The sequence below is a fragment of the Pinus tabuliformis genome, chromosome Q (genome assembly GCF_031772625.1).
Source record: "Pinus tabuliformis cultivar Carrire ecotype Pingquan chromosome Q, CPIR1, whole genome shotgun sequence".
In the NCBI taxonomy this organism is placed as follows: Eukaryota; Viridiplantae; Streptophyta; class Pinopsida; order Pinales; family Pinaceae; genus Pinus; species Pinus tabuliformis.
In genome coordinates, this window is record NC_142296.1 from 441,575,480 (window position 1) to 441,601,226 (window position 25,747).

General features: G+C 38.6%; 1 protein-coding gene across 1 annotated transcript in view; it reads left to right on the forward strand.

Annotated features, from left to right (window-relative positions):
* LCBK1 (long-chain base (LCB) kinase 1) overlaps nt 1–25,747 on the forward strand; it is a 140,251-nt gene that overhangs the window by 16,747 nt on the left and 97,757 nt on the right. Inside the window, exons 3-5 of the mRNA XM_089386998.1 lie at nt 17,349–17,516; nt 22,346–22,942; nt 23,159–23,515. Coding sequence (XP_089243124.1) covers nt 22,490–22,942; nt 23,159–23,515 — 810 coding nt within the window. The 5' untranslated portion in view covers nt 17,349–17,516; nt 22,346–22,489. The remainder of the gene's footprint in view (nt 1–17,348; nt 17,517–22,345; nt 22,943–23,158; nt 23,516–25,747) is intronic.

The following is a 25,747-nucleotide window of genomic DNA, read 5'->3' on the forward strand; positions in this document are numbered from 1 at the left end:
GTCTGGCTGTACATCAGCAAAGACAAAATGCAAGGTGAAGGTAAGAAGCTAAAACCAATAAGGTATGGACCTTTCAAGATACTTGATAAAATTGGTGAAAATGCTTTTCACCTTGATTTGCTAGCTTATATGCAGATCTATTCAGTCGTTAATGCATAAAACTTGAGATTGTATGAACCTTCATTGATTGAAGATCCTAAAGAGCAAAGTCAGTTGCCTTCTATTGGGATTTGTTGCTTGAGTATCTCAATGAGTTACAGGAGGACACAGTTCTAGACAGGAAGGTAAGAACTACGCGTCAAGGGGATGTTGAGTATCTGAGAGTAGGGCTCAAAGGGTTAAATCCAAGCAAAGCACGATGGATAGAAGTTAAACAAGTGAGGGAGCTGTATCCTCACTTGATCGATGTCTAAAAACCAACTTTTGGTGGTCCAAAAGCTTTTCAGTAGGAAGGCGTGATCCAAAATGGATACTAAAACCTCTCAGTCTAAGTTTTTAATATTATCGGAAACACTATCGCAAGGGAAAACAGTGAAAGAATGGCGGAAAACAGAGCTATTAGAGGTTCAAATGCCGCTGCACCAGAGCCATTGGATCAAACAGATCAACGGTCCAAATTGAATCGGGATATCGCAATCAGGAGAGGCCAGCGGAGTATATCGGAGGCGGCGCTATCGCGCTATGGAAATCGCGATAGCGATCAGCGCGATTTAACGAGGACCGTTGATGGAGCGCGCAAATCAACAGTCCAGATCAACTCGCAATATCACATTGCTATAACAGAAAGGAGGACTTACCGAGGGGTTGAGGATTAGCGATATGCGATCGCCGATCGCATCGCAATGTCGCATCAAAGCAATACAAAGGAGCGGGGCCTATGCAACATGTGACTTGCGATAGTGATAAGTTGGACCCGAAAGGGTTTATAAATGCGACACTATATAATTTTGAGTTCCAATAAAAGTGTTTGTCGGGCTTTTTCTGTGTATTGGTGCATTTCTGTCATAAAACCAAAATACAAAGGGAAATGACCAGAAGTGATAAAGCCGGACCCGAAAGGTTTATAGATGCAGCTTTATGTTATTTGAGTTTCGTGGTAAGCGGGATTTCGGGCGGGCTTCAGGCGGTAAGTGGTATTGGATGAGCTTCGCCCGATCCCATACACCGACCGACATGTAGCACACTGCAGAAGAGAGAAAACCGCCTTTTCGAGCGGGTAACCTTTGTGCAAGTGGGCCACCCAAAATGGCTGTCAGTCGTTGGATTGGAAGGTCGTAGATCAATAGTGGGCTTGCGACAGCGATATAACGTGGACTTGATAGGATTATAGGTCGGATTCAATATCTTTTGAGTTCCAGGCTTTGGTTTGTTGGTCGTATTTTCCATTGTTTTTAGTGTATTTCCGTTTTTGAACAAGAAACGTATTCCCGGGGATTTCACTCGCGCCAGTGGTCCTTTTCGTTACAAAGAGGTGGCCACCATACCTTAAGCGTTTTACAATGATTGTTTAATGCTCGAAAGGGAGATGAACGAACAGGGGCCAGGAGCCAGAAAGCTCGAGGAGGGAAGGCAAATAGACAGGGCCGAGAGGCTTAAAAAACCACCCAATGGCAGAGACAGGGACAGGGAGGTAGTTACTCAGAGAAGCAGTTGCTCAGAGACAGAGAGTCAGAGAAAATGCAGCTATGAACAGTTGATCAAAGGCACTAAGAGGGAGAGTCTGTGTACTCTTTAAACTCGAGGTTTTCGAGTGAAATCCCTGTGTAATATCACTGTTGTTGTGTTATAGCTCTGCTTGAGCTCACACTTGTAATATTCTGCTCTTAAAGACTTAATATAGAGGTCGACATTGAAAGCTGGACCAAGAGATGTAGCCAAGAAGTTTGGTGAACTCCTTGATTATTTGCTGTGTTGATGTGTGTGTCTGTTATGTTTTCTAACTGCTCATTGTCTATATTATTCGCAATCTTTTCAATCCATTGCACTAAGTAATATAGGCATTCCTGCACATGAGTTTGTAATACCTTAATATTGATTTAAGATCTCATTTTCAGATCAAATGTAGACTCCAAAAGCTTTCACATTCTCATTCTAACCTACAAAGATAACCTTTAAAACTAGGAGGTTCCAATTGGTCCTTTTCTCATTTGAGATATGAATGTAAACAAGACAGTTAAAAACTTGAAGATGTGCTACTTGAGCCTTCACTAGTGTCTTGTACTTCAACACCTATTAAGAATATAGATAGTTGTGAAACATGCTTTTGCCTAGAGACACATGGGTAGTGTCGACACCTAATCATAGGGATTGGGTGAACAATTGTAATTAATGTAAATAAATAATAGAAAAGATGAAGAGTCACCGGGAGATGAAATGAACAGTCTCTCCCTCATGTATATAATAATGACCAACCTGAATGAATATCATGATTTGTTTTGAGGAGTTACCTCCTGGTCTGACATGGTATCAGAGCCAGCGCCATTTTTGGCTTCCCTCTTTAATTTGTAACTCCTTCCTGCCTCTGTTCTGCATTTTTGTAGACTGTCATCTCTGTCAAATCTCTGTAAAATCTCTGTAATACTGTCCCTATGTCCCAAATTTTTGCGCTACATCCTCTGTCTACCCTCAGTGCGTTACAATTTTTTTTGAAGTATGTGTGGCTTGAGCTCTAGTGCGATGCAGTACAACGACTATGTATATTCCTAGAGTTGCGTTGAACTATGGTAATATTCCCGGAGCTGCGTTCGGCCCTTCCTCCATACACAGTCGACTCCCACACGCTGCCTCGGCCTCTCCCATACGACCTTGCTCTACTGGTATGCAGCATATGCGTTGAGTTTTGTGCTAGTATGTTTTCAAATTCGTCGAAGGCTTTTAAATACGTTGAATTCCGCTCTGGTTAATACCTCTACAAACCACCCGACTCCCAGTTGGTAGTACCATGGCCTCCATACACCTCGGCCTCCATACGCTTCTCGACTCTACACAGCGTGTATGACTCCCGCCTTAGCGTATTAATATAACTCCTCTTGTGTTAAACATGGTGGCCTCCCCCGTGTGGTAATACCACTCATGTTTTTAACACTCCCTCTGTTGCAAAATATATGACTACGACTGCTCCATGATATATCGCTGTTGCTGCAATGCTGTGTTCTGGTAGCGGTATTTTTGTGATTGTTGTTGTTGTTGATGAGATTTTCTGGATGTATACACAGTGAATATATTTTTGTGGCCTTTTTGTTGACAATGCTATGTTCTGGCATGGTATTTTTGGTTCAAATTAGGTGAAGATTGATATATCGCTGTGGGATATATCGTTGTTGCTGTTGCATTGTATATGTGTATGGCATTGAATATTAGAGTTGGTGAATGGTGCATGCTATTACGCTGAATGATGTTTAGTGGTGTATGGTATTACATTTTGTACAGTGATACCTCTGTCTCCAGATATCAAAATCAGATTTTTTTAGGAGTAAAATTTTGTAGCAGAAGTATTTTTTTCCACAGTACATAGATTTTACAATGCATTCAATCATATCTATTGTGGGAGTAGTTTTCACTGGCAAGGAGAACTATCTTGAGTGGTCCTGGAAAATAAAACACACCCTCATTTTCAATGAGTTGTGGAAAGGAGTGTGTGTTGGAGACGGAGACAAAGAGCCAGAACAACCTATCTCAGACAAGGAGTTTGCCATTTGGGAAAGTAAGAACAGCAAGGCCTATGCATTGGTTGCAGCATTAGTAAGTGAAGAGGTGAGTCGCCATATTTTGCCATTTTCAAATGCTTTCGAAGCCTTACAAAAACTGAAGGAACTCTATGACTCACACTTTGCACTTGAAGTTGTTCAACTCATGATTAAACTCTTCACTCTTGAATTACAAAATAATGATCCTCTTGCTCTTGCATCCGAAGTAAAATCTATAATGCATGATATCAAAGCCACTAAGGTTGAATTGGATATTCCTCTGATCGCTTTTCTCAAGGCACTTTATCCTACTTACTCCAATTATCTTGAGTCATTGCAAGCAAATGGAAATCTCAAAGATATTACCTTTGACTCCCTTGTAAAAAAAATCGCTGAAAGAGAGAAAGCTTTTGAAAAGAAGACAACACCTGAATCTTCTGAAGAGGCTGTGTCTTGCTCAAAGAGAAAAGAATCTTGCTCAAGATTCTTCTAGAGGAAGAGGTGGTCGAAGAGGAAGAGGAAGATATTTCAGAGGAAGGGGGGCAGACACTCTCAAGGAGAAAAGCCAGATTTGCACTGCATACGCTGCAAAAGAAATGGATCACATGATGCCTCCACATGCAAGTTACCTTGGGACAAAATTGAGCAACAAAGAAACCAACCCAAAGGTAAAAGTAATGACACAGACAAAGGTAAAGCACCCGAATCCGCTCATTATGTTGTGGCAAGATGTAATATTGGAGTAAATGAAGACTTATTTAATGCTTCACTTGCTTCTTGGAAAAATGATTGGTTGCTTGATTCAGGAGCAACTTGCCACATGACTCATAGAAAAGATTTTTTTGAAGAATTCACTGACAATGTTGATGGAGCAGTATACTTTGCAGACCAATCAAAACTCAAGCCATCAGGGCTTGGCACAATCAGGCTTAAATTGCTTGGTCTTCCAGACTTTCTTCTGCCTCATGTTCTATATCTCCCACAGTTGAAGAGAAACTTGCTGTCCTTGGTCCACATCCGCCAGCAAGGTCACTCCATTCATATGTTTGATGGCAAGCTTGAGGTGAGAAAAGCATCTGACCACTTACTTGTCATGAGGGGGATAGAAGAAGAATGGCTTCTCAAGCTGCAGGGTACCTCTGCTTGTGGACAACATTTCTCATACAATTCTCATTATGAAGAAGGTACACTTCCATCAAGTTTAGTATGGCATGCTAGATTTGGACATTTGAACTATGACATCCTGCGCTTGTTGAAGAAAAATGGTGTTACTAGTTTGCTTACAATTCCTAGGAAACTTAAGCAATGTGATGCTTGCATTCTAGTAAAGCATAGCAAACAGTTTTTTCATGATTCACATTCAAGAGCACATAGAAAACTTGAACTCATTCATTCAGATTTATGTGGTCCAATGCCTGTTCCTTCTGCAAATGGAAATAAATATACGATGACATTTATTGATGACTACACCAGAATGTGTTGGGTTTATTTATTGAAGAAAAAATCTGATACTTTTCAAACATTCAAGAACTTTCATACATGGATTGAAAATGATGCACAATCTCATATTGGCTCTCTTCGCACTGATAATGGAAAAGAATACACTTCAAATGAATTTGAAAACTATCTTTGCCAACATGGGATCCAACATCAAACAACTATACCTTATAATCCCCAACAGAATGGAGAAGCTGAAAGAATGAATAGGACAATCTTAAATATGGTACGCTCCATGATGTTTTTCAAAAATGTAAAATTGATGTTTTGGGTTGATGCATTTCTATGTGCTGTATATGTAAAGAATATATGTCCATCTAATGCTATTAGAAACAAGACTCCTTATGAAATGTGGTATGGGCACATTCCTTCAGTAAAGCATCTCAGGGTCTTTGGTTCCACATGTTATGCCTTGATACCAAAGGTACATAGAAACAAACTTGGTGCAAGAAGTCGTAAGTGTATCTTCCCGGGGTATTCAAACACCTCCAAAGCATACCGTCTCTATGATGAAGTCAATAAAAAGTTTGTTGTATCTAGAGATGTAATCTTTCTTGAATCATCCAAAACTGACAATGTTGTTGAGCGGCAACTTGATCGCTTGGATAGATTCGCAAATGCAAAATCATTTCAAGAATTTGATAATCAAATTCCACATCTTGAAGGGGGGATTCCTATACTAGATCAACCTGTGGAATCTTCTTCTGAAGCACTCTCTCCCCCGCATGAAACTCCAACAACGGATGATACTTTAAGTGATGTGATTGATAGAATTGGGAGACTCAATCTTGATTTAGTCCCAACTCAATCAATGGAGCAGCCTGGACCATCTGAGAAAGGTCCCCCAAAGTGGCTGACAAAGACACTTGAAAGTGTTCATCCTGATGAGGTTGGAAAGACAGGAACTAGAAATTCAAATCGGCAAAATGGAGGTGATGTAGATGACTCTAATTCACCTGTTGATATGGATGTTTCTTATGATTGTGAATTGAATTTGTCTACAAATTTCGAACCAACTTCCTTCAAAGAAGCTGCTTCTCATGATGAATGGAAAGAAGCGATGCAAAAGGAGTATGATGCCCTGATAAAGAATGGCACTTGGAAGCTGGTTGATCCTCTATTAGGAACCAAACCAATTGGGTGCAAGTGGGTCTACAAGAACAAGTATAAAGCTGATGGCTCACTTGACAAGCACAAAGCCAGGCTTGTGGCAAAACGTTTTGCACAGAAGGAAGGGGTTGATTATGAGGAGACTTTTTCCCCCACAGCAAATTGAGCTACCATTCGGACACTCTTTGCCCTAGCAGCTCAAAACGGTTGGAAAGTCCATCAAATGGATGTAAAAACTGCTTTCTTGAATGGAGATCTAAAAGAGAATGTTTTTATGTCCCAGCCTGAAGGATTTGCTGTGAAAGGACATGAACATAAAGTATGCAAACTTGTGAAATCGTTGTATGGCCTCAAACAAGCACCGCGAGCCTGATATGAAAATCTAACTGAGCATCTTCTGAAACTCAATTTCAAACATTATGATCTTGATGATGCAACTTTGTTTGTCAAGAAGGTTGGCAAAACAATGGTATATATTGTGGTATATGTAGGAACAATGAAAGCTACATTGCATCCATAAAGAAGGAATTGAGGAAAGGTTTTGAAATGACTGATTTGGGCTATGTTCATTACTATCTTGGTATTGAAGTAACTCAACATCCGAAGTCCATATTCCTTTCTCAAAAGAAGTACATTGGAGATCTATTGAACAGGTTTGGCATGACAGAATGCAATCCTCTTACTACTCCAATGGAACAAAACTTAAAGCTCACATCCATTGAAGGAAAAGAATTTGAGGATGCAACAAAGTATAGACAGCTTGTAGGAAGTCTCAACTACCTAACTACTACTAGACTAGACATTTCGTTTGCTGTTGGAATCCTCTCCAGGTTTATGCAAAAGCCTTGTGAGGGACATTGGTCTGCTGCAAAAAGAGTTCTAAGGTACTTGAAGGGAACTCAAGACTTTGGAATCAAGTATACACAGGTGGGCGACTTCAGCTTGATTGGATACTCTGATTCAGACTTCGATGGAGACAAAGAAACTGGGGTATCTACTTCAGGTTATGCTATGAGTCTTGGATCAGGAGCTGTCTCCTGGAGATCACGCAAACAATCAGTTCCAGCAGATTCCACAACAGAGGCAGAATATGTGGCAGCAGCTGAGACAACAAAAGAAATTGTGTGGCTCAGGAAAATTCTTGAAGATTTGCAGGTAAAACAGTACAATTGATTCCACTCATGATTGACAATACCTCGGCGACAATACCTCGAGAATAAAGTTGGCCAAGAACCCAAAGTTCCATGATCGAACGAAGCACATCAATACTAAATATCATCTGATTCGACATCATGTTGAGGCCAAAACAATCCATCTCTGCCATTGTTCCACTAATGAGCAAATTGCAAACATCTTCACCAAAGCGCTTGGAAGAGAAAAGCTTGAAAGATTCAGAACGATGCTTGGACTCACCAACATCCCTTAAGATTAAGGGGGGAATGTTGACACCTAATCATAAGGATTGGGTGAACAATTGTAATTAATGTAAATAAATAATAGAAAAGATGAAGATTCATCGGGAGATGAAATGAACAGTCTCTCCCTCATGTATATAATAATGACCAACCTGAATGAATATCATGATTTGTTTTGAGGAGTTACCTCTTGGATTGACAGGTAGGTCTAGATCATGGATCACAAATTTCGCTATTTTTTTGTGGACCTGTTGTCTCTCTTTGCAACCCCATTTTTCTTAGGGTTGTAGGGCATTATCAACCAAACTTGGCTTATGAGTTAGGTGTCCAAAAAACTTGGAATACAATAACGAAATCCATTTTAGAAATAATAATATATTGAATAATGTATGAGAGAATGATATGATGGGATACAATGGGCGCCCCTTTTATATACCTAGGCTGGATATACTTTTATAAATAGTCATGCTCTTTGAGACAAATATTTTCATTATACTAATTATTATTTATATATTTATGTTCATAACATTACTTTCCCTTTAGAAAATCTATCTTCAAAGCATATTTATGGAAAGTTTTGATGTCGTTTTTCTGCCATGTAATTTCCTTGTATCACTCTCTACTCTTGGAGCTATCATCTTCGATGATACGAGACGATATGAAATTCTTAATGTTGAGCAAAATTGTTGAATCGAAAAATGTTTTAACCATCTCACTTCAATCTTTTGTGGAACTTTGTACTTATTTTATACCCAAGATGAATTGTTATTATAAGACTTAGTTGCACCGGCATCAATATTCCTTGGAATGTAAGTTAGTTGGTTTTTGTCCTGAGTGATATTGATATGTTGATTGTTTGAGATGTCTGCTGTTATGATTTGGATGTTGATAATGAGTTCTTGTCTTGATTTTCCCTTATCATGCTTGTGGTGATTTCTTGAATTACTTGAAAGTCGAGGCATATGATTTCCTTCACACACTGATGTTGCTTGGTTGATCGCTGTATCTTCACTTGGAATTTACGTCATCTGAATTGCAACGTCTGATTATGTCTTCACTTCAGTTGGATTGGGATCCTTTTGAATTGTGATGTTATTTGGAATCTGGATCAGTATTTGTTCCCTTTTTTTCGCAGCAGAATTAATTTTATTGAACAAAACTTTGAAAATGTTGGAAGGCCTAGTTTTGGCCAAAGACCCTAAGTTTAGATAACGGTAAAAAATTGAGTGGCCAAAGGGCCCGCTAAGATTTTGGTAAGGGCAACAAAATTTTGACCAAAAGTCTGGTGGCCAAAGTGCAACATCAAAAAATAAAGCTCTGATAAGAGCGTGGCCAAAGACCAGGATCAGATAATGAGGCTCTGATACCAAATGTGATAACCAAACTTGGCTCACAAGTTAGGTATTCAAAACACTTGGAATACAATAAAGAAATCCATTTTAAGGATAATGATATATTGAATAATTCATGAGAGAATGATATGATGGAATGCAATGAGGGCTCCTTATATATACCTAGGCTGGATGCCCTTTCATAAACAGTCATGGCTTTTCATTATACTAATTATCTTTATTTAATTATGAATTATTTCATTATATTATTTTTTATGTTTATGTTCACAACAAATGTAATGAGCTAGGGCAATTTTGCCATAGGGTTTCTATGGTACTAAGGTTTTAGAAGAATTTCTCTTTCCAAATACTAGTTAACTCAATACCAAATATTGCATTCTTCAACGAAAAAATAACTTCTCAGTGATACAATAGACTGAACAGAGAATGCAACATTCAATAGATTCAAACTTCAATCAATAATTGAAACTTCGACTGACCATAGAATGCAACATTCAATAAATTCAAACTTCAATCAATAATTGAAATAAATCCAGTTCAGTATATTGTCATTGATCAGCAATTTCACTAACAATCTGGCACAACACTAAAAATTTATTCACAATGATGTGATTAATCTGAAAGGCATTCTCATTTGCAATATAGATCACAAAAGTCTGAAATCTAACAATATGGTTAACGTTCAATGGTGGTGGACAAAACTAGTTTGATAATAGAGATTTCTCATCTAATTCAGAATCTTGGGTCTATGAATTCTGCCTCAAAAAATCCCATTTGATTTGCCACAGGGGTTGCGAATGGGATCGTTCTATCTTCATACCATGCCCATCTATTTTAGGAACCCACATAAATTGTTTCCAAATGATCTTGCGTTAGGTTCCGAATAATTTGACTTGTCTATTACAAGAACCCACGAAAATCATTCCCTAGTGGTCTTGCATCGGCTTCCGAATCCTTCGACTATCAACTCGGGTGATATCGTTCGCTGCCACAGTTGACTTGTATTTCAGTTGACTCACGTCAGGAGGAAGAAAACACTTTAAGAATTACGTAATACCACTGCACTTTCAAATTATACTAAATTTTGAGCCTTGCTCGGATCTCCCTCGAAACACTTTAATCTTCAGTCTGTCACGGAGTAACTACCCTAGTGCAATTTGTCGTCAAGCGTATACTTTGGGTTTTGGAATGTGCGAACTTTGTCAGAAAATACACAGAATGAGATACGGAATATTTTCAAGGTTCAATCTAATACTCAAAGGATTCACAATTTCCGCTACAATCGTCTTGTGGCTCTGATTAATCGTGTTACACTTCTGTCACTGCACTCCAAAGCCCCTACACCTTTTCCATCATTGTTGAGTAAGATAAACACCCTACGACTGCCTCAGAAGGATATGATCAGTTTACAATTCACTTCGGCAGCGGTGATTGTTCCGATAGACTTGCGTCACTTTAGGATGATACTCAACTGCTTGCTTCAGATAATCGCAGATTGTTACCGAATTTCAAACAGTCTGAAAACGCTTCGGAATCCTCAATATGTACAGAATAACAATAATCCTTTGTAAACTCATTTGAATTGGTTGGAGTGATATTTGCTTGGCCTCGGGTCCTCAAGAAGAGCACTACTATTTGCCACAGTAAGTTCGTGAGATTTTAGTCTTGATTTGCCCAAAAATTTTGCTACAAATTCGCGTGTCCTCAGGAGCAAATTCAGATGTCCTTGATAATCCTTCTCAGACCAGCAAAATTCCTTCAACTACTTGTGTCAGAACAAAGTAAACAAATAAAGATGCAAGGAGTTTTATCAACTAGGGTGGCATCTTTCACCACCAAAATTGATAGGAGAAAAAGGGGTCTTAAACCCTCAGTCTCAGACTCAAGAAAAACAGAGATAAATTGATCCACAATAATAATCAAAATGAATTCTATCCTCCTCTATTTATAGATTTTCTTAAGGGGTTTCATCTTCTTGAATGATTGAGTAAATCTTACTCAAAACCCAATTCTGGGTTTATTTGCTCAACTGCCCCAAACTTGCACAAATACTGGGTATTTTGGTGTTTTTCCCCTTTATCGAGGACTATAGCCTATGGGGATCGATAGGCTACTTTGCCCATTGGGCCAATAAATTACTCGGGAACATTACAACAAATTCTTTGGAGGTACACTCCCCTCTATTGTTTGACCCTAATACTTATTCTCCTTTCCTGTTTTATTTTCTAGAAGAGCCTTAAACTCTTGAAGCTTCTCGAAGACCTCATCCTTGGTCTTGATGTAGAAAATTTAGGATTCTTGGAAGGATCATCTATAAAAGATACATAGTAAGTGTTGCTTGATAAGGCAGATGATTACATGGGTCCACATACATTTGAATGGATCAGGCCAAGAATTTGGCGACCTATGATCACCGATATAAAATCAGCCTTCACATGCTTGTCGAGTGCATAACTCTTGCACACCCCTCAATCTTGATGTCCAATAATGCTTACACCATGTTCCTCATGTTTAGTAATGCTCCTAGTGCAAGTGACCTACTCTCTTGAGCCATAGCTCATACAAGTTGTTATTGTCATGCAGTAGAGCTCTCATAGTATCCACCCTCAGCCTGAAAAGACCACCATCTTGAATATCTTTGTCCGACATTTAACTAGGGTTTGGGCATCTCTTTTGGAAGATGATTTGCTGATTGTCAAACTTAGCCATATATTCAAGGATTTGTCATCATTGAAACTGAAAGGAGATTTATAGTTAAGCCAAATGCATATTAAACAGCAATAAGCTCAAGGATATTGCCTAATGTCATGTAGAATGTGATGGATCCCACTCTTGCCATTGGATACATGGCATCAACACCAAGTTCCACCTGTATGTGTGATTCTTGCTCCTGAAGTTTGTTGAAGCCCTCCAGTTAGAGGTCATATGTTTGGAGGCTCCACCATCCACATGCTAATCGACACTTGGTATGGTGTTAGATGACAGGCATGAGACCATTGAGAAATGTGTCTCAAGTTTGAATGAAAGCTCATTCATCCCAGTTCATGCTTTTGCATTCCCTGCAAATTGCTTCTATTGCTGCTACTTGTCGTTCCCCTTCTTCTCATCACATTGAGAAGCAAAGTTTCGAAACTTTTGACACTTGAAGTTAGAGGGACCTTCCAATTTGTCTTTGTATCTGAGAGTCAATGTAGTCATACTCCTGCATTAGAATATTCTGCTAAATAAAACAGATCAATAGCCTAACAAAAAACCAACATATCATAGGTTCATTGTGCTTTTCTCAAGCACAGATCATGGGGATGTCACCCTTGAAACCGCTCGACGACCTCCTCTCACAGGTAGCAGCCTAACTATCCATGCCTGGATTCCTGGAAGGTTTCAGCAACTATACTCTGATGCAATGTAAAATTTTCTATATCATGGTAAACAAATTCTGTACTGTAATGTAATTCCTATCAAAAGAGCTCCAAGTACTAGATGCAAGAATCCATAAACACATACCGTGGAAAACAATAAACATAACTCAATAGATGATTGGCAACTGCTTTTCAGAAAGATCTCCTACTGGGAAAAATCTAAACTGCTAGCTGTTAGACTCAAAATTCAATAACGAATCTGTATCTCTGCCCTTTCTCTTGAATATCTGAAAGGGGTGCATTTTAGGGTTTACAAAAACAGATCTCACACTTTGATCTAGAGATCTGCATGAAGGGATGTGGTAGTGTGCTCAAAGAGGCAGTTAAGTTTCCCTTTGAATCTGCACTGAAGCTCACAGTCAACTCAATGACAGACAGACAGTTCACGGAACTTGGTGCTTTATCTAGAACTGAATGGTAGACAGTTATAAATAAAGTTCACGGAACTTAGTGCTTTATCTAGAACTGAATGCATCTACAGCTGTTGTGACAAAGGTGCCCAGATTTGTTGTGGAACTTAGTGCTTTATCTAGAACTGAATGGATCTACAGCTGTTGTGACAAAGGTGCCCAGATTTGTTGTGCATGCTGTTGCTGCTATAGAAGACTATCTAAGGCACACATTCTAATGGGTGTTTAAATGCATCTGTGGTTAAGACAAATCTATGCTAGTAGATATATAGTCTCAAACAATGTTATCAGAACTAAATCAATCAACCCTGAAAAAGCCAGTCGACCAAAAAATACATAAAATATTCAAATTTTAAAGAAAAACATAAATATTCATGTGCATCCATATGAATTCAAACTATTTATACACAAACATGCAAAAGTTCCCATTTATACAGCAAGAGTGTATATAACCAAAATAACACCTGGTGCAATGCATCTCTAAATGAAAAATACATCAACAAAGAGGCTCTAGAATCATAACTTAGGCCATCGTATTCCCACTCTTCAAAACATTTTTCGACTCCCTGCATATCTCCAAGTTTGACCAATGAAGAAAGCATGCATAAATAGCCATTGTATTGTTTTAATTGCAAATTTCAATGGCTACAGAGAGTTGACTTTAATATATAGGGCTCTACCTAGCTGAGTTTGTCTTGCATTTGCCCACATTTTCTAGGATGTGGAACTTTTGTAAGTCAAATTCATATACTAGTCAGCAAGAGAGCAAGAACTGTTGAGAAAGAAAATATCAGTGTTTGATGTCATATGTGCAATACGCAAAATGACCTTGTTGAGATAATTGATTTGGTTCTCAATCTGTTTAATAAGTTAATAACATGAAGATTCAATAATGAATATTGAACTGTGAGCAATGAACATCATTGATATAGTAAATTAATAAATTAATACTATATTTCAGTAACTTAATATGGATCATGAACTATAATTTATATATATATATATATATATATATATAGATATATGGATCATGAAGGATCATGAACTATATTTCAATATATATATATATATATGGATATATATATATATATATATAACGTGTTCCTCGTGTCCTATTTCCGGGGTTGTTGTGTCTCGTGTTGAATACTTGTATTTACTTGTCCTCCGTCTCTCGTGTCATGTGACTTAGGTCCATTGCCATACTACATTCAAAATTTGCCCTAAGGCATTTCCATAATGGTAGCCAGATGTTAGATGATGTGTAGAAAAATAACATGTTGCAAAACAATAGCAGTAAGGTTCTTTCAAAGTAAATAAGCAGTCATCCTTTATTTACATTGACATAACAAAGAATTACCAAAAACATAACATTGACCATTCTTCTAGAAAGTTAGGTGTAGAATGCTGCATCTGAAGTGTACATTCTCAGATTGATGTATTGGCAAGGTTCTTGGTGGTGATTAAGTGCAACATTCGAATCCTCGAGACTTACCCAACAAATGGAAAAGAAAGCTAAACTGCAACAACAAAAAATAAACCCATTCAACTCCTAGTGAACTAGGATATGGCATTGCATGCTGCTTGGCATAAAAGAGAGTCCACAAATCAACAAGGTAGACAATAATCAACATAAACACACATATTCTTAGTATTAGAGTAATCAACATAACTATTAAAATTTGCTTTTGTTTTATGATTTTTTTTTCCTTGCCGCGCGCCACTCAAGAACCCCTCCCGCACCCATTTTTGGGGTTCATGCACCCAATTTTGAGGTTTGGCGAACCCGTTTACGCAAAAGAACCAAGCTCGAAGCCATTGAGTACCAGGTTCTTATGGAAAGTATCGAGATTCGAGTTTGTTTGGGTTCATCTGGGAAGTACCCTCTCCAGCACTCGGTTCGTGGGGATGAGAACTCAGGATAGGTTCGCGAACCCCACTCCCGGGTTCGCGAATCCATGCTACATAGCTAATTTGTGACCTTCAGTTATTGTTTCTTATATTATTATAACATCTCACTCGGAGATGTCGACCAATAATAAGAGGGATAGTCTTTATGAGGGGCTTCCTACACCTTGTATGTTTAAGGAAAGTATAATCATTTATGGGCCCCTTAAGAGATTTTTGTGTTTCTTGTTTATTTGTTTTAGGGCTTTGCCTTGTGCAGGCATCAAATATGATTTTCTACCTATAGAGTTGGTGCTTGAGTCAATGATTGCTTGTTTGCCTAAACCTTGAGGCGTGCTGAATCTTTGAATGTGAACTTGGTCTAAGTAATTGAATAAACAACAATAGATTTAATAGAGTAATATGTTAGTTTCTTTTGAACCTAGATTTAGATTTAGTGCCAATAAAATATGCTTAGAATAGAAAATGAAATTGAAATTTGATCTTTTATTTTATACACCAAACATATTGGGTTCCTAACTTAACGTTCACAACAAAAGCAAAAATAACAATGAAACCAAACACATAAACAATATGACACAATTTTACCTTGGAAACCCCAATGTGGGGAAAACCAACATACGTGGGCTCTATTCAGTTTCTAAAAATGGTGATTACAACAAAGTGAATTTTTCCAAAAAATTACAACAACAGAAATCTCTGTATTTTTCGTGTATGACCTTGCCCAAACAACTTGTGCGACCCAGAGAAATCGTTGTATGGCCCAGCTGTATGACCTAACAAATTCGATCTGTTTGGCCCTGCAAATTCGTGGTTGTACGACTTAATATTTTGCCCTCTAAGCCTCTCTTGAAGTCAATTTATGCACTATTCCTCTCTTTTACTGTCAGTTTAACCCTCTAATTTTCAGCTGATTGCCCAGTCTCTCTTGTGCCAAGTCGAATACACCCTCAACAACTCGATTTTCTATTCATATAGCAGCTGACCTAATCTCCAAAGAGATGGAGGGTTGATATTTCTTTTTCGCCCTTGAGATCAATGGTCATGACGTAATCTGTCATTAACCTTTTTCACTTTATAAAAAGTTGGCCAATAAAGTCAATAATAAAATTATTCACTTTAGCTTAAGGTTCAGACTTAGGAAATATTTAAATTTAGTTGTAGAAGTGAATTCAGGTGATTGAATGCATGTCATGGCACTTGACCAATGAAGAATCACCTTCCAAGCTACAGTTTCAACACTCCCTCTTTGCGAGGAAGGTGTTCTACACAACACTTGACTTATCCCTGAAGAATACAAACTTGCTCTTCATCAAGGCCTTGATGAGGATGTCTGCTACCTGCTCCTTTGTAGGTATGTACTACAATGTCATAGTCGTCTTTTGGACACAATATATGATGAAGTGGTACTTGGTTTGAATGTGTTTTTACTTGTCATGAAACACCATATTTTTAGAAAGAGCTTGATGCAACTCTGATTGTCATGGCGAATGATAGTGGTTGAGTATGTTGTCAATGATGTCAAGCAACAGATGCAGCAGGAGAAACAAGTGAAGAATGAGATGCAGAACCCTTGGTGCATATGATGATGATGCATTTTGATGTACCTAGGGTTTGGGTTCCTTGGACAATAAGGATACCCCGCAGTTATTGGAGTTTTTCAGGTAGCAGATCATGGAATTTGGCTTGGAACCCTTTGCAGTTGGATTCTACTTGTCTTGCTGATTCTGGTGGTATGTGGAGCATTTCATGGGCCCTCAAAGTTTGTGAGATATGCCCAATCAAAGTCAAAGCCCCAATTTAGGGTTCAAAACCCCAAGGGTTGACAATACTGCAGCAAGTGTGATGACGAGCGATCAAGTGCTGATGTAGCAATCTCGTTGGCTTAAGGATGAAGTGGCATTGAATAGTTGACTGTCCTAGCAGATTGATGATGTGGCATCTATTATTCTGGAAGGCCATAATAGTAATACAACTAAGGGTTTTGATTTTAAATTTTAAATTCAAATTTTGGAGGGAGCATTTTGGCTCCAATAAGTTTTCAAAAATCAAAATCATGTCGTTTGGCCCTTTCTAGTTATTCATCAAAACTATACGAAGGCATATAGTTTACACCTTTGAAATACGATTCTTCTTGAGATAAAGCTCTGAACTCTTTCGGTCCTTGAGTAGACAGCAAAAAACAGAAGCTAGGGTCTCTTGGAAATTCATTGGGAATTTTGGTTCTTTGTTTAGATTTGGTCCTTGGAGATTCACTTTATTTTTTTGGGCATCTCACTTTACAAGGATTTGTTTGGTCTCTCTTAGCATCTCTCTTTAGAGGCGTTGGCCCACTCTAGGGCATCAAAGTTGCAAACCAATTGTTTTATTTGAAGATTTTGTGGCAACACTTTTGACCTATCTTCTGAGTGTTATTCTCTATGGTTTGAGAACGTTATAAGACCAACGAAAAGACTATTTGCCAGCGGATAAACTGAAGGATCATCTATTTTAGTCTTTTGATTGATGTTGATCAAGATTTGGTGCAGAAAACTGAAGTTTTGTTGTGATCTAGGGGTACGTTGGAAGTGAGCAGAGCATGTAATAATTCTGGTGATGGCATGCTGATATTTTGTGGAAGAAAGACGTGTGTGCATCTGCATCAGATCCTTTTGAAAACTGGAATCTGTGAGCTGATATGGACCTGTTTATAACGAAACCTGTAACGTACTTGCCTGGACAGGTATGTACATCATACATCATACATAACTGAGCTTTTTGTTGAGCCAATTCTTGTGCCCTGCCTTATTGATGTGATGTGATGCTTTTATGTTTACATTGATGCTCTGAACTAATAAAGTTAACCAATTGATTAAAAAGAGGGAAATACTGATTCACCCCCTCTCAGTCTTTATAACAGTAATACATGTAGATTCGTCTTGCATTCTAAGTTGAGCCTTTCAGAACTTGTAAGAAATTGGTCATCAACATAAAGCACCAAAATAAGAGGTTCTCCCTTTTTTAGAATGTAATACAGGTTGGGGTCTGCCTCACTCTTGGTGAAGCCCATGCCTTGCAAGTAATTGTCAATCCTGGCATACCACACCTTGGGAGCCTGCTTGACCCCATACAATGCTCTCTTCATTCTGCACACATGAGAGTCCCTCCCATGTACTTCAACACCCTTTGGCTGATTAATATGGATATCTTCCTCAACCACACCATTGAGGAAGGTCGTCTTCAAATCCATCGAGTGAATACTCTAACCCATCTGCGCTGTAATAGACATAAATGCCCTGTTGGATGAGTACTTGGCTACAAGGGTCGAAAGTCTCATCATAGTCAATCCCTTCCCCCTGAGAAAACCCCTTAGCCACAAAATGAGCTTTGAACTTCTCCACACTTGTTGGAATTATTGAGAGGGGGGTGAATCGATATTTCTTTTTAATTAGTTAATTTTAATCTTTAGAGCATTAATTATCATTAGCATGAAATAAATATAAACATTCATCAACAATAAACAACACCCTTCAACAATGCACAATACTTAAGACAATAGACAGAGATTTTTAGGTGGAAAATCCCCTCCGGGTCAAAAACCATCGAATGCTTCTTAATATTTATGTTCAAAATTAATTACATCAAGTATTTAGCTGCCACTGAAGGAGGCTCCAACCCTTTGATTTACAGTGTCCAACCTGTAGGATGCTCCTACACCCTATTTACCAACTGCAATTGGGAGGACCCTTCAATGCTCTAGATCTCAGGCTCCAATTTGATGAATGCTCCAACACCCTGTGTACCAGTTGCAACTGGATGGACGCTCCAACGCCTTGTGCAGGCTACAACCTGCCCTAGCACCACCTTGCCACCCTAAAGTGTTCTCGGGCTTCAACTTGAAGGTGACTCCAATCACTTGTCTTGCACCACCCACCACCCTGATTTAGACTGGATCCCCCTGCACTCAAAATCACTAGAAAGAAACTGCAATGAAGGTTCTGCTGCTATGCTCGTATGTATATCATGTCAAGTCCTGGAAACCTCACTGCCCAAACATGCTCAATCTGACGACAGCCACTGCCCAAACGACAGCCACTGTTGTCCTCGACAAAACACTGCAATGCTCATGAATGAATATGAATTAGGAAGCTCATGGAGCAGTTTGTCCAAACTACTGTGCCAAACTGCTTATGCTACTGTAAGTACCGAGCACTAATGTCTGATGATGGCTCAGTCTTAGATGCCTTAGGTCATCTCCATGACCTTCTTGTAACTGTCTCAAACTCTGCCCAAGGAGGCCTAGATATAACTATGAAGCATCTTCCAGACTATTGCAATGATGATGAACCCTGAACCCTTACTGCCCCTTTTCTCAGAATGAAGATTTGCTGTAACCAAATTGATGAAGTAAGCCAGACTTATATGGTCGTCACATTTAATTCTGTCACTTTACTTGGAGTAGTTCTGAAAATCTGTGGAAAAAATTGAACTTGGGAAAAGATTGACAAGGGCTCGAAAATTGAAAAAGTCTTTAAAGTTGGGAGAAAATTGAAAAAATCGGCAAAAACTCGGTAAAATTAAAAAAGTAGAAAATGAGTTAAAAATATCGGACTTTCCCCAACTTATACATGGCCTGGTCTTGAGTCACGATTTTTTTGTTTCAATTGGGATTTTATCTGGAGTTTATCGATTAAATCGCAAGTTTTTCAAGTTTGAAAAACTCCCGAAAAACTCAGCCGATAACATCGGCGAGTTGAAAAACTCGCGATTTCCAGATGTTATTGAGAGGTTTTCCACAGAGTTGAAAATGATGAAACAACTGAAAGAAATTTTTCACTGCTACACAGTTACTGAAGATGAATCCTTGCTGCAAATGAGCTTCAAGGTCCGTACTGATGAAAAATCTCTGCTAAGGATGAGGCCTGTTGAAGGTGACTCTTTTCTTGCTTTAGATCCTTTTGACAGTCTTTAGGTACTGCTTGCTTTTGCTGTTACTACAGGACCTTGAAGATCATGTCTTGGGCCTCTCTTAGTGTCTGCTCTGCCCACTTAGTTTTCTTCCTCTCTGTGCCCCTCGTCCCGTTCATCTAGTTCGGCCTGCTCGCTCTGCTCTCCACTCCGCGTGACAGTTTTTTGAGGGGTCTGTGCTATCTCATCCTTTGGTGCATGCTGGCCGTGAACCTCCATTGTAGGTGAATCTATGTTGCAAGACTTCTGAAGAGCCCTTTCCTCTTCAAATTTCACATCCCCACGTACACTGTCTTCCTGGGAGCAAGAATATACACTCTGTAGGCCTTTGAAGTCTCATTGTGCCCCACAAGAATTCCCTTCTCTGCATTAGGCTCCAGCTTCATTCTCTTCTCTAAAGGAACGTGGCAATGCACAAAACATCCAAAGATGCAGATGTGCCCTAGGTCTGGTTTCGTCCCTGTAAATGCCTCCTCAATTGTTAATGTGCCCAACATGTTCTGTGGGCTTCTATTATGCAAATAGACAACAGTATTGCAACTCTCTGCCCATAGAAACATGGATAACTCCTGGTCATGAAGCATAGCCTTGACCACTCCAACAATGGCCCTATTATTTTGTTCCACAACCCCATTTTGTTGAGGGTTGTTGGCTCCTTTTTGATACCCTCACATGTACAAAAGTCCTTGAAGGCATTAGAGGTGTACTTGCCTCCATTGTTGTACCTAAGTGTCTTAATCTTCCTCCCAGTTTGGTTCTTTGCAAGAGCTTTAAACTCCTTGAACTGACTGAAAACCTCGTCTTTGTTGCTCATGAAGTATATCCAGGTCTTCCTGGAGAAGTCATCTATGAAGGTCACATAGTAATGGTACCCACTTAAGGATACAACTGACATGGGCCCACATATGTCTGAGTGTATCAGGTCCAAAATGCCTTTGGGCCTAGTGTCGCTGCTTAGAAAGTTGGTCTTGGCATATTTAATCAGTGTGCAACCTTCGCACACTTCATGCTGCTCGAGCTTGAACTCTGGCGGCCCTGTCACAATCTCCTTGAGCATGTTGAGAGCTAAATGGTGAAGATGGTCCATCCTCCTATGGCATAACTCCCCCAACCCTCGGTTGCAACTTACTAGTGCCTGCACTGGCTCAAACTGCAGTCTGAACAAGTTGCCATTTCTGACTCTTATCTCTTTGGCTGTCCTGGAATTTTTAGGCCAGACGTATATTTTCCTTCCTCAAAGGTCACAATGTAACCCTTGTCATCCAAGGTGGCCACTTAATTCAGATTCTTGGTCATGCTCAGAATGTACAGCATGTCCTCTACTAACAAGGGTTTACTGGACTCCCTCTGAAACTTGACAGTGCAACTCTTGTTGCCTGGTACTTGGCATTGTCCCCCAGTTCTATATAGAAGTCCATGTCTTTCTCCTTCAGATTGGTGAAGTACTCCTTTGTACATCAAACTGAGAGAAATAAAAATGATACAGTTTCCAGCAGACCTCAAGCCAGCTTCATTCTCGCTAAAGTTTGAATTAATATATATTACAGTATGAGCTTCCATTTTTACTACTTCCATCTGTGTATATTAGGAACCCAAAATGATGTATATTACACAAATCTGTGGATTGCACTGAGCGTAGTGAGGCACATTCAACACACTCAACAGCCAAGGTGGGTTAGATGTGTCCCATCCATCTGTAGCATTTATAAACCAAAATATATATCCTTTTGAAATCTGTAATGTAAAAGACAGTCATTTATTATCACAATGTAAAATGTATCTTAACCCGGCTGCCCGGATCTTTTAAGCACCAAGATAATACAGTTTCCAGAAGACGTCAAGCCAGCTTCATTCTCATTAAAGTTTGAATTAATATATATCACAGTATGAGTTTTCATTTTTATTACTTCCCTTTATATACTGATGTACATAAAGTATACAAATCCATTGATTGCTCCGAGAGTAGTGAGGCTACCTCAACAGCCCAGGTAGGGTAGACATGTCCCATCCAACTGTAGCATTTATAAACCAAAATATATATCTAAGCCAGCCATTTATTATCATAACGTAAAATTTATATCTAATAATAAAATATACTAGCATAGATCCATCTTATCCCGGTTACCTGAATCTTTTAAGCGCCAAATGGCTTGCAACTCCATCTCTTGTTAATTCCTCTTGGCGGTTAATATATTTGGGATCATGATGGATCTGTGTTTTTTCTTTATGGATGCATGATTTATTTGCTTTCCATTTCTTGTTTATGGTGTTATCTTGATTCTTACCTTTATGGACAACTAGATGAATTGATTGTCTATGTTAGTATATACGTCTCAATGTTGTTTGCTTGACATGTATGAATTAATGACTATGGCTTTTGCTTTTGTATGCTTGTCATAATGTTTCTCTCTATAACTTCTATTTTCATGTCTTATGTTAGCATCAGTAGTCCATTTCCATTTAGTGAGATAGGTCAACCACCGTTATGTTTCTGAATGTGTTGGGAGATGCATCATTAGTTTCAGGAGAAAAGTACAACCATGCACAGTTCATTATCCTTTATTAATTTCTTCTTATGCATGTTCTTGATTTTTTTGTTTGCAGTGTGAAAAAGCTATGCTAGATAGGTCCCGCTGTAAGTGCAAAACCTTTTCTTAATTGATGGGCAGGCTAAGAGAATTCAGATAGGCATCTCCGTTATCCCAGGTGGAAGTTGCAGTCATCTGGTTTATTTTTTAGTGGAGAGAGATGCGGAGCCCCCTGGGGAAGATTGGGGCTCTTTCTCAAAAGATAAACCCCTTGGTATTGTCACAAAATCATCATCGTCATGCTTTATCTGAACCACAGAGGACTAATGTTTCTCCTCAGGTGACCTCTGGGCAGAATGCTTCTCCCGTAACTGGTCGTGAAAAGCGAGGCAGAGTCAAATCCTCCAAGACAGATGAATTCAATGTGTCAGTTGAGAATTCAGAGCATGTAAATGGACGTGAGCACAGGATTGATATTGGAGATGAGAGTTCTGATCTATTGGGACAACTTTTGGTTTCTGGAAAGCTGGTCCCTGATAAGAAAAAATCGAGTACAAGCCTTGATAGCCAAACTAAGAAATCAAATACAACCAAGGCCGAGGTCAATGCAAAGCTTACCATCAAGGTTTTTGTTTGGGATACACACCGCCTTAGCCTTGGTGACATCATTGCTGTAAGTTAACTTTTCCTCCATATTAAGCATAGTTGAATGTCGCTATAATATTCCATTTATGATATTTGCAGTTTAGTACTTGCTATAAGTGTGTTTACATCTATCATTTCATTTTCTTTAGTTCATCTGCATTTGATGAAATTTCTCATCTTTTCTTAAAAGTTACTGGCACTACTAATTTCTACATAGTAAACTGCAAACTTGATCAATCAACAGGTTTCGTACAGTGATGGACTTAGACGTTTCACAGTGCATTCTTATCCACTCGTAAAGAGATCATGGGTGCCATCGTCATTAATAAAATCTGAGAGAAGGCGGAAGGATCTTCATTTCTTGGCGTCAACTCCTGATGACGCACTACGGTGGGTCTCTGCGTTTGCAGAGCTGCAGTGTTTTGTGAATTGCTTGCCACATCCTTTGAAGCAACAGGGATCAGTTGATTCAAGAGATTTTCAACCGGGACAGCCAGTTAAATGTAAAAGTCCTCCTGCTATGCGTGTCATACTTAATCCTCGTTCAGGACGAGGTCGTTCAAGCAAGGTTTTCTATGGCAAAGTGGAACCAATATTGAAGGTCAGTACTATATATTATAGTATTTTTGCTTTCTAATATTCTTTGCAGTTTTAATTAGTGTCAAACTCTCTAGTCATTGCTACACGTATCAAATTGATACTTCTATCCAGTATGGATGTATTTTAGGTATATTTTGCAGCTAATTTTTGCATTGAGCAGTTGGAATATTTGTATAACTGTTACTTATAAAAGTTTGGTCACATGTCACTGTAAGCCATCTCCAGCTATAAATTTATAGACAGAGATCTATGCACGTCAACATAATATGTCGAATAAGTCTGAATCCAATTTTTGCCAAATTATATGTTTGATTATGATTAACTTCTCTGAGTTTCAAATTTTTCTGAGAGAAACTTATGGCAGTGTATTGAATGTTGATTGCCTGAAGTATTTAGTTAGGTATTATGATTAGTCAGTGTAAAGCAACTATGGCTTTTACACCAGCTATCTATGTTTAAGCAGTCTTCCACAAATTCTGCGTACATGCAAGTTATTTTCTTTTCAAGTACAAAATACATAAATGGACCACTGATGAAATGCTTCAAGGAAAAACCGCCAGTTGGCTCTTTTCATGACCTAGATTAAGGTTTCCGTTGCCAGTCAAAACACAGCACTAGACACTGATAATATGCTAGGATTTTAATATCTAACACGTACAACCTTCCCTCTAAAGTTTTGTAGGGGAGATATAAAGAACCAGCTGGGATATATATATATATATATATGTGTGTGTGTGTTATCTGGGTTAAATATCCCTATAACTGATTCTTCTTGAAATACACTCAAGACTTTGATATATTACATATCTAGCATACAAATAACTTTTTACATAGTACATATGCATTCTTTTTCTTGAAAGATACCTAAGGCTGTGGTATTAATATAGTTACAAATAATTTATCAAGCGTGAAGCCGTAGAAGACAGATATGTCTATTATGTAAATACAGATAAGATATGAAATCACAAGGCATACATCATTGAAGTCTTTGTTAGAATATTAACCCTCCAATACTAAAATTTAATACAATTAAGGTCACATCATGATTAAGTCACAATTATCCATTAGGTATAAGTAATCATTAGTTAAAAAAGTGGCTTGGTCATTAGGTAGCACAACTATCTAATAAGTGAAATAAAAGGGAGCCTCCTCATTTTATTAGATAAAGTTTGAAAATCTTGATGAATCTATGGTCAAGTCCTTTTCATAGAGCATTTGATTAGAATTGAAAATTGGGGGGCCCCTATATACTAATCTATCATATTCCACGTTTTGTGTGTATCTTGCATTCATTTTTAACATGTTATTAAAGCATTTTTTCCCATGTAACCAAGCACCTCACCCTTTGGCGCAGAGGCAAGTTAAGATAATTCTTCACGGCTCAAGGCCATTCAAAAACTAGGCTTGATGCCATTACAACATTATACTCGATATGAGCTCAACATGTTACTTGTGGGAATTGAAGCTGGGTGGGGAGTATAACAATCATTAACAATCATTCCTCCCAACCACCTGAGTTAACCCAGTTGATGGGTTTTAAAGCATTTTTCAACTTGAGCTTTGAGTTTAAGTCTATATTTGATATCAGTTTGGTGATCCAAGATTGAAAACTAGTGTTGGGGAAATAGAGAGAGTCAATCTTTGTAAGAAAGTAAAACATAGAGGCAAATATATTCTTTGGGAGATTATTGGAAAAAAGAAACTAAGAGGGCAAAAGGTGACACATTTTGACTGAGTTGCACATGGACTCCTTATTGCATCATGCTCATAGAGCTCCTTGATGATAATGATTGAATCCAATGTGTGGCCATAGGAAACACCTCGATGACAATAAGAAAACCCTCGTGACACTTGATTCATGTAGAGATGATAATAGAGAGAAGCTGCCATACATAGTCGACAAAAACCTGCTTGTCATACAGGGACAGAAAGAGAACAAAGCTTGTGTTAGGGCATTCGTGATTAGAGAAGAAGTGGCTTGCAAACATTCTTTTTACAGAAATACATATGCTAGTTGGGTCAAAGCACTTGTATTTTAGTCCATGTTAGTGCATCGTTGCATCCACATTTAGCTAAAGAGCAAGGCATGCCATAGAAATTCAAAGGTCCAAATGAACAATCCATGGCTTGAAGTGCATAAAAGATATAGCCCCTGGATGAAACCTTAATCAAACAAGCAAATAGTGTGAATGCGGCCATAATTACTTAACCAATAACGACAGCTTTATGCATT